This window comes from Dermacentor andersoni, chromosome 5, assembly GCF_023375885.2.
Source record: "Dermacentor andersoni chromosome 5, qqDerAnde1_hic_scaffold, whole genome shotgun sequence".
Lineage (NCBI taxonomy): Eukaryota > Metazoa > Arthropoda > Arachnida > Ixodida > Ixodidae > Dermacentor > Dermacentor andersoni.
The window spans coordinates 189,252,358-189,262,416 of record NC_092818.1 but is presented as its reverse complement, the minus strand read 5'-3'; the positions used below and the strand labels follow the sequence as shown (position 1 = coordinate 189,262,416).

The 10,059-nt window shown below is 43.7% G+C and overlaps 1 protein-coding gene across 1 annotated transcript; it reads left to right on the top strand.

Moving 5' to 3' along the window:
• The first annotated feature begins 541 nt into the window (after positions 1-541).
• Positions 542-2,089, top strand: LOC140218593 (acetylcholinesterase-like). The gene has a single exon (XM_072288398.1). The coding sequence runs from the start codon at positions 542-544 to the stop codon at positions 2,087-2,089; it is 1,548 nt and encodes a 515-aa protein (XP_072144499.1).
• The last annotated feature ends 7,970 nt before the right edge of the window (positions 2,090-10,059 follow it).

Below are 10,059 nucleotides of genomic sequence, written 5' to 3'. Positions count from 1 at the left end.
CAGTTGGCAGCCCATTCAAAATTTTTGTTTTGGTCTCCTTGTAACTGAGAGTACAAGCCACTGTTGCAGGTTAACCGACAACGCACACAGTATGTGAATGCCCCGATGAAAGTGGCCGCTGAAAGGAAGCTGTCTCACTTCTAAACTTCGTCCTCCTTCATCCTCATTAAATATATATAAAAATAAAACTAGAAATTTAATCGTTAGCCTAAAAATTAGAAATCCACTATGTCTTTATCGTTTTGACTGACGCTAGCTCATATAGTTCGGCATTATTCTATAATAGGGAAACAACGCAATGACAACTACCATAAGTCTTGATCCATGCGTCAGCAAAGCACTGTCAGAACTGCCCTGTAGCGAGAGTAAAAAAAACGCAGTAGTGCGAAAGCTGTGCTAGCACAAGGAAGCATCCAAAGCCCCTTTATTTTCCGCCTTGCAGACATGTTTGGCGTGTCTCTCAAACCTTAGTGTACATGTCTTGGGCTGGTTGGCTGATCCTTCCGGCTAGACAGCCAAGGGCGAATGTGCAGACGTAGACATGTCTCGCTGGGGAGCAGTCATAGTTACCACACTGGCTTCACTGCTCTGCGGTGCCGAACGGCCCGTGGTCCGCACACCTTACGGGCCAGTGGAGGGCGTACGTTTGTTTCACCAAGGAAAATACATAGACGGTTTCTTCGGAATCCCGTTCGCCCAGCCACCTGTCGGGGAGCTCAGATTTCGAAAGCCACTGCCTGTGAAGCCTTGGAAGATCGTGCGGGACGCCAGCCAGTTTCAGCCGGCATGTATGCAAACCAACCATCTCCTGAACCGCGATGTTTTGCTCAACTACTCCACTTCCTCATCCGAGGACTGTTTGCACATAAACGTCTGGAGACCTAGCTGCATCCCTAAAAACAACTGTGAATACGAGTCTCCACTGCTGCCCGTCGTACTCTTCATATATGGCGGCGCCTTCCAGTGGGGCGACGCGTCAGCCTTCTACAACGACGGTATTGCGTTCTCCTCAGTGAACGAAGTTGTTTTTGTGAGCTTCAACTATCGCACAAACGTGTTTGGATTTCTCAGTGATTGGTCCTCTGATGCGCCCGGGAATCTGGCTTTTTGGGATCAACTGCTGGCCATGCAATGGGTGCGAAGGAGCGTTTCCACCTTTGGTGGTGACCCACTGCTGGTTACTCTGTACGGTCAGAGTTCAGGAGCCATGTCTGCTAGCATCCATGTCTTGTCTCCAATGAGCAAAGGACTTTTTAAGAGGTGCATCTTAGAAAGCGGCACGGCATTATCGCTGATAGCATTTCAGCGCCGCAATAAGATGAGCTTTTTCAACAACCTGGTTGGACAGCTAAATTGTACCGATCGCACGAGCAACTCGTCAGCGATGGTGGAGTGCATGAGGAAAGTGAGCGCCCGCGAAGTAATCCACAAGCTCGCAGCAGTGGGCCAGTTATCGAGCATGTTCTTTCCAATCTCAGGGGATGCGTTCGTGCCACAGTACCCGATAGATATCGACAATGTCGACTGCATTAACGGTGAAGAGATGCTTATGGGCACTACGCTTGACGAAGGAACGGTGTTTTTTTACCACCCGATAAAAAGGCTTCGAGACTTGGAACCACTTTTGCACGACTATTACGAGGGTGCTACATCTATAGTGTTGAGCACGTCGTTCTCTATTCCTCTCTCAGTAGCACGCCACTACATTTCGACTTTATTTCCGAACTCTGCGATTAACCTCAGTACTGATGAAATACTACAGACTCTTAGCCACTCATTTGGAGACCCTGTGTTTGTCTGTAGCACAAACTTATGGGGGGAGCAGCTGGCTAGGCGAGGACACGACGTCTACCGCTATGTTTATGGCCATCGTACGCCACTTGGCATCTGGGACGAGTGGATGGGCGTTGTGCACACGGACGACTTGCCGTACATGCTGGGTTCTGTGGCGACGTTAAAAGAGAACTTACGTGCAAAGCGATGGGGCGACTTGCCGGAATGGTTCAGAAACTACAATGCGACATCTGCGGAACTTTCATTTAGCATGAACCTAGTGAAATCCCTTGGAGCATTTGTAAAGACGGGGTAAGTGGGTATATCTTTCTCTTTACTCTTCCTGTACACCATGAATTAGATAGTTTGACCGCATAGTGGTTTGCCAGGGAACACTACGCCTCCTCGGCCTCTTTAACTGCCCCCCTCCACATCCTCAGAAAAAAAGAAGGATTGCAAAGCAATGCTGGCGAGGAACTCTTACCAGACTTATGCGAGGCTTGCACAATCCTTGATCACATACCAGTGAAACCATGACATGTTCCCGCCAAACATGATCACGCGGGCGCGACGTACCTTGCTCTCGGAACTCAATTTCGTTCATACATGTGTTACACACGTGATATTTTCTCAACCGCCACGATAGATTGAACCCTTATCTATATAAAGGGATTAATTAAATATTAGTAATCCGTGAATCAATAATCATAGACTACGTAGGTTGGCACGTGCAAATCTTTAACTACGTGTCTGCAAATTTCAGCTTGAAATACATATCGCCATATTCGCATAGATATATTTAAATTGATTTCGCCGTAACTTAAGGCGTTTCCTAGAACTACCCAGTACTTTGTTTTTTTTTCAGTTTGTCATAACAGATACGTACACTAGAAACTTTTTCGCAGGTATATTTAGCGAAGTTTGTCTGTATCTGTACAAAGTTTCGTTCGAATTCCGTCTTTAGTTCTTAGTCTTTAGTTTAGTCTTTAGGTCCCGAAGTAACTATTATGCTAGTTACTTCCGTAACTAGCGTAACAGTTACTTGCGCACTGTGTTTACCCGCTATACTCCCTCACATGTTCCCTCGATATTGACTGCTAGTTCTGGTGTGTAATTTGTTATTAACTCCAGGTGTACCTACTTGCAATTAGCGAAACTTCCATAATTTCTCGTTAACCATGCAATTAAATTAAATTTTGCAATTGCTTCTCAAAATTATGAACAATGCCTCGTGCATTCCTGCAAATTTTCTGGCTGTTCCGACTTTTAATTATCTTGCACTAGTAGGCGCGGAAGCTCGCGCTGCAAACATTTCGTTGGCACCTTTTTCTCCGTAAGGCTGATTGCAGTACTTCTATCACCTTCGCAATAAAACTTTTGCACACAGTTTTGTTTGTACATAGTTTGATTACCTGGAGTGGTCAAACATCGCTGTTACATAGGCTTCAGGTGTTTTTGCTAGGACAAGCAATCAAACAATGCACATACATACATACATACATACATACATACATACATACATACATACATACATACATACATACATACATACATACATACATACATACATACACACACACATACACACATACATACATACATACATACATACATACATACATACATACATACATACATACATACATACATACATACATACATACATACATACATACATACATACATACATACATACATAGACAGACAGACAGACAGACAGACAGACAAAGGCGCACCAAAAATACTTTTTCCTAAATTTCATTTAACCCCGAAAAGCAACATATCCCGTAGGAAAATGAAGCCAGTGGACAGTAATTCCAAGGATTTATGCAGTTATAACGCTTTGCCGAGAACAGGGACAGTATTACTTAGCCGATTTTGTCCTCTGCGTCGATATCAAGTGCGCTGAAAGCCTTTATGTCGTAGCTTTCCATTGCTGCGCCGCGGGCACGTTTCATACAAGTTATTTGATTCACTAGTCTTTATGCCAGGTACAGCCACGACAGGGTAGCAAAATGCGTCTTGGCACCTGAGAGCAACAGTATTAGTCCAAGCCTCCCTCCTGACTTTCGACATTGGATACATATGGGTCGTTTCACCGGTCCTTGTTAGACTTCATGCAAAAAAAAAAAAACTTTTTATTATACGTGTGATGCCTTTTACAATGTTTAATATGAAAGCATTAAGGGCTCCGTGTCGCAGAAAATCCGGCGTACTGCGTCCTGGGTCATGCGTCGACCGTCTTGTGAGCGGAAAGTTCCTACGAACCACGCATACCCAACCACGCACGCCCTCGGTGTAGCGGATAGATGTTACTGAACTAATTGAATTTCTCAAAGTAAAATGCGTCAGAAAATTGTAAGGTAGGACTTACACACAACCTACAGACATGACAGCGTTGGATTGTAATTTGAATATTCGAGAAAACATACTCTGTTACGCGTAAACTCGAACAAAAATCCGTTTTCCAGTGTTTCTACATTTCTTTGAGTGGTGCGCCCAGTTCCTTGCAACATCGTCCACATGGCGCTCACCTCCGCGCATCCGCGGCCCACGCAAGAGGCCGCGTTTCTACCAGAAAGCTCGCCTTCATGTATAGCGTTCGATACCAACGTTTCCCGGTAAACATTAAGCTTACATAAGCTGCAATTGCCGGGAAGCGTGAGAAGTAGTCAGGGATCTTCGCTATCGCGTTCCACTCTTAAAGGCTAAGCTTAAGCGTCCTCCAAATTTTTGTTGCAACATGTATTATGCCTGGGGGTAACCTATCGCATGCAAAAAATAAAATAAAAATATGTGTAGTGCACCCAAGCAGTTAAACTCCCTTTCCCGGTGACAAACCAGGAACGTAAAATTGTATGCGTAGCAAACACTACATCTGAAGAACTTTCTCGAGTAAGTACACTGCCACAAAAGTCTAGGAAATGCATCAGCCTCCTGCACCTAAACAGCAAATCAATAGCCTTTGTGTTTGCAAAAGCCGCCAACAATCTGTGAGCGAGCAAAAATTTGGAGAATTGTTATGCAATGTGACATTTTCCCGTGACCGAAATGAACTCTTTAAGAGATCCTCGTCTGCAGTTCTTATACGCAATGCTACAGTACTTCAGGGCATTTCCCCTTTTTTTTCTGAATTACCAAAGAGAAGATATTTTCACATTTTTAAATTTCTTTTTCTTGCGGCTCGAAAATTTTCAAAAATCTTACATCTTTAGTCTCCATGTATATGAATGTTACGTTTGTAAAAGATGTTTGAGCCTTAGCACCCTCTCTATGCGATTTCTTTAAAAAATCGTTTAGAGCATCTAGCGTGCTACGGCCTGGTCAGGTGCTTTAAATAAACAGGCGGAAGTGACTGGGCAGTATCTAGATGGGTAATTTGGAAAGTTCCCAAGTTATTTTTTTAATTATTCCCTTTAGCACACATGTTGCAATTGCAAAATTGAAGCATAGCAACGGTCAAGTCATGTTTGCTTAGCAATGAATTAGGGAATCTTCTTAATAAGTCGCCTGAACATCGCAATTTGCAGCGCAAGTAATTTTCGCCTCTTCAGATAATCCCCTTGAACAGACTGCATTGCGGTACCTGCCACCGGCAATGAAAAAAAGAAGACGCTATGCACGAAGACGAGCGTTCTGGTAGAAACGCGGCCTCTTGTGTGGGCCGCGGATGTGCGCAGGCGAGCGCCATCTGGATGGTGTTGCAAGAAACGGGGCGTGCCATTCTAAGACTTGTAGATACGCTAGAAAAGGGGTTTGTGTTTGAGTTTCCGCGTAACGAAATTATGTTTTCTCGTATATTCCAATTACAATCCGATGCTATCATGTCTGTAGGTTGTGTGTAAGCCGTAGTTTATGATTTTTCAGACGCCTTTTACTTCGAGAAATTCCATTAGTTCAGTAACATCTGAGCGCTACATAGAGGGCCTGCGTGGTTGGGTATGTGTGGTTCGGAATGATGTATCGGTCACAAGGCGATCGACAATAGACGCGGGACGCCGGATTCTTTTGAGACAAGGGGCCCTTAACGCTTTCGCCTTCAAGAAAAAATAAAGAACTCTTCGAACCAAACAAAATTTTGTGGTATATAGGTATTGCTTGCAACGCTCACTGCAAACGAGGGATAGCAAACGCCGAGATCGCTCGGGTAGCAAAACCCGAAGCTATCTGTATACGTTCGCAACACCTAAGGTCGCGATGATCGTCGTCAAGTCCAAAAGGCTGGAAGGTTGTCTACGGTGTCCCAAAACTATGCCATACACGACTGAAGGCCCAAGGCGAAGAGGGCGCAGAAGTAGTGTCTTAGCAAAGGCTACACTGTATTGTGATTCTCGAATCTGATGTCCGGCTCACTTTACCGACAGATGTGGCTTTAAATGTGCTACAAGCACGGTGATCCTTACCGTACTCGTCTGTATCTTTACATAGTGTGGTTAGTGCTAGCTGATTCGCCGGCCTTAATTGCGGTGTCAATATGTACTACATACCTGGAAGGAGATGTATCGCCGCCTTCCGAGCGGTTCAGTATGACGTGGCTTGCCTCTCTTGTGCCACCTATGGTATTGAGTGGCATTCACTAATTTTTACTCATTTCACCTCAGAACGGCCGGCATTCACAAGTGCAATGTTTGTGAAGGCAAAGGAACAATTGCGCACCTTTTCTCAGAGTGTTCTCGCTTCAATTCGCAAGGAAACGCGCTCTCCGTCGCGTGTCACCTACTTGAGTCAAGTATCAAGAAAGAAAGAATTCATCCATCCTGGTCCAAATAATCTATGCTAGAGTAATTTTAAAAGCACAGCTGTATTTTGTGAAAAACTGCGAGCGCTGTCAGGTGCCTCATTGCCTTTTAGCAGGCATTTCGTTCTCTCACATGTTGCTTCCTCTCGCCTCATATGTTCTACGATTTCTCTTTCCCAGAACAGGGAAGCCAACTAGGAGTTTATTCTGATTAGCCGCTCTGCCTTTACTGTCCCATTTATTGCTCTCTATTAGATTATTTAAAAACGTTATATCTTATCCCAAGGACTTCCCGTTTTGTTGATTGCACGTCACGCTAATCTGTAAATTACTATTGCGACCACTAGTAGACATTTACAAGCTTTTTACTGATGTATGCTGGAATAACAGTGTTACATTCATTTTTATTCATGCCTCATTATTGAATGAAAATGACTATATGTTTCTTGCACAACAATGCGTGCATTACATTGCTAGACAAAAAAGAAAAAAAAAGGGACAGCCATTGGTATATCAGGTTTACATTCCATTGTTCACTGCCTGGGAACACGCTGTAGGCATGTATAGACTTAGCGCACTGCTGCACACAGCTTCTGAGGTACAGCCCAGTCGTGGTGGCGCTCGCAACCTTTGTTCCTCCCCAGTTCCTGCAGGTTTAAATAATAACGGTCTTTAGGAAACATACACCTCAGGATGTCTCTTCAGTCGCGGGTTGGTCGCAACAGGGGAGATTGTTTGGCGCTACGTCCGCAAATTATAAATTTTCAGGTGATAAATCAGTCGCAATAGAAGGAAGATTAGATGAACATTGCTCTATTTTTACGCTCGAGATAACTTGGTAGCGCTATCCGATAATATAAGGTAGCCGTATAGGAGGTGTGAAATGGCTCGTTAGCAGTGAAGATAATAAATAATCAAGGAGAATCACTGCAGCAATAACGCAGCAATCGAATAGAGAAACTGATTTTGATATAAGCGTCCCTATAGGAAATATGAGCAAGCCGTCTGAAGGACTTCGTAATTTCGCTGCTCTATCAAACACAGTGACGAGGCTACGTCGGCGAAGGCTGTGATGGGTGTCGATTAGCGGTTTATTGTTCTTTTTTTCTTTTGGGCGCATAGGATATGCATCAAGGAAAGACACATGGCTTATCTGTAAGCGAATTTATTTCGCGAACCTCATTCGAGCGATGCTCGTGCTCTGTGGAAACATGCCGAAAAGGAAGCAGCGCAAGGAGACACGGACGGAGACAAGACGCCAAGGACGAGCGCTGACTTCAGCGCGCGCCCTTGTCGTATTGTCTCCGTCCGTGTCTTTTTTGCGCTGCCGCCTATTCAAATATGTACCAACACGCCAAATTCGCCACGTTGATCAAGGAAACATGCTGCAGACAATTTCGTGTGGCATTTAAATTATGCAGATGCAACTTGTATGTTGGAACTTGTGTGATGCGAGAATTTAGTCAAGCGTTTATAGATAAACGCTATACAATTGGATGCGCTGTGTACAATTGGCTCATTTTCACCCAGTACAACGTGTAATATAATGCAATATTCATGTTTATGTACCACGGAGGTCACAATTTTAGTACCATGCAATGCTTATGTTTATGCTCTACACTGTTCGCAAGCTATTCCGAAATGTATATAGCGAATGATGCGGACAGTTAGAAGTCGACGCAGTGATGTCACGAGGACGAAGGCCGTGTATGATGCTTTTCAAGGCAAAAATGGTGATCAGAAGTGTATGCAGGCAGAAGTACGACGCATACGCAAGTAAATTTCCGAATTCTATACCACTCGTGTCACAGTTGTTTCTAGTCATCCTGAGCGATTCGCCAGATGGAAATATACGCAGTGCCACGTGCCCAATGGTCCAAAGAATGGGGTATACCGAGTATAAGAAGATAAAAGAAGCCGTTGAATGTTATGCACTATTGTAAAAGCTCTGCAAACTTCAAAAGTACTATAGACGAGCCCACAAGTATTAAGCTGGTTTGAATTAGGTATTTATCATTGCGTTTGACTACACAGAGTAGACGAGCGCTCGCTATAGCACCACTTTGTCGTTCAAAATTCATATCAGTCTATTGGGCGAGAAACTTGCGTACTTATACCAAACACCCCAGTATATGGAGGAGGGGTGAGTGAGCACTCACTTACTCACTCACTCACTCACTCACTCACTCACTCACTCACTCACTCACTCACTCACTCACTCACTCACTCACTCACTCACTCACTCACTCACTCACTCACTCACTCGGTCGGTCGGTCGGTCGGTCGGTATGAAGGGACGCACTACATTGTAGATAACACCGGCGGTGGCCTCCTTACCCGGCGCAGCATGGGAGTTCGGTGACATACCGCTTGAGCCACAGTGGCTCCCAATAATTCTGAGTCACTGGCCAAATGGACATACAGGCAGTGCCAAGTACCCAATCGTCATAGAATCGTCATAAACCAACGAAGCTGTTAAGCACACGACACAGAGATGACAAAGAATTTTGAACGAAAGTACGAACAAATTAATTGTCCTGATCGGTGGTCATCGTGACGATAGGTACGCACACATATTCAATGATGAATTACAGTGATGAGACCTGTGTATTCGCATCTTTATATGTTTTTCTCCATAGTTTTATTATCGATTCATTGTCATTGTATAAATAACACGTGCGATAAAATAAAACGTTTAGTTGAGAGTTAGCGCTGTGTATGTGTCATCTTATTCTTGGTCCCTGTCGTGTCGTGCTGCTCCGTTGTCTATTATGAATCCAAACCAACTAGCTCGGCAACGTGTCCCGGCGAAAGCCTGTTTTGTTATTTACTTTGTGATGAAACTAAAGATATAGATTATCGGTGAGCGCATTCTGAAGAGCATGAATAACTAAACACCGTCGACAAAGAAATAGAACCAGCAGATAACATTAAACGATTAAATAAACAAGAAGTTGACACGATGATAGAATTTTTCTATACATAAGCTCGGTACCTCGGTAAAAGAAAAAAGTAAGAAAAGAAAGGAAAAAATATAACAGAAGAAGAAAGAAGCCTTCTTAAAAGCTTAAAATATCATTTAATGCCAAGCACAACTGTACTTAAGTTATAACTAAACTAATCCGCCAATAAAAAGCACGCCACCCGGCCGTCACACGAATGAGCGCGTATTACACAAATAATTTAAGCAGATCCAACGTAAATGTTGGAATATACAGGGTGTCTCACGTAACTTTAGCCATACTTTAAAGATATGCAAATGCCACGTAGCTGGACCGAACCAAGGTAATGTTGTTTGCCCTTGCTTCGAGCTACTCAAATTATTATTTCTTTCATCCCGCCTAATTAGATAGTCAGTCTTAACTAAATAATCAACTTGTCAAATATTATAATTAGATGAAAAGTGTCAATGAAAAAATTGTAGAACGATATGAAACACTGCCGATACAGCTTTCTGTTACTCAATACGGGCTGCATAAAAGTGTTTTACCGAGCGTGAAAGAAGCCCGCTAATACACGCAAAGTGTCTCTAACGTCCAGTAGTGCGG

What these genes read in the sequence shown, in the direction of transcription:
- LOC140218593 (XM_072288398.1), top strand. Translation starts at nt 542, where the DNA reads ATGTCTCGCTGGGGAGCAGTCATAGTTACCACACTGGCTTCACTGCTC.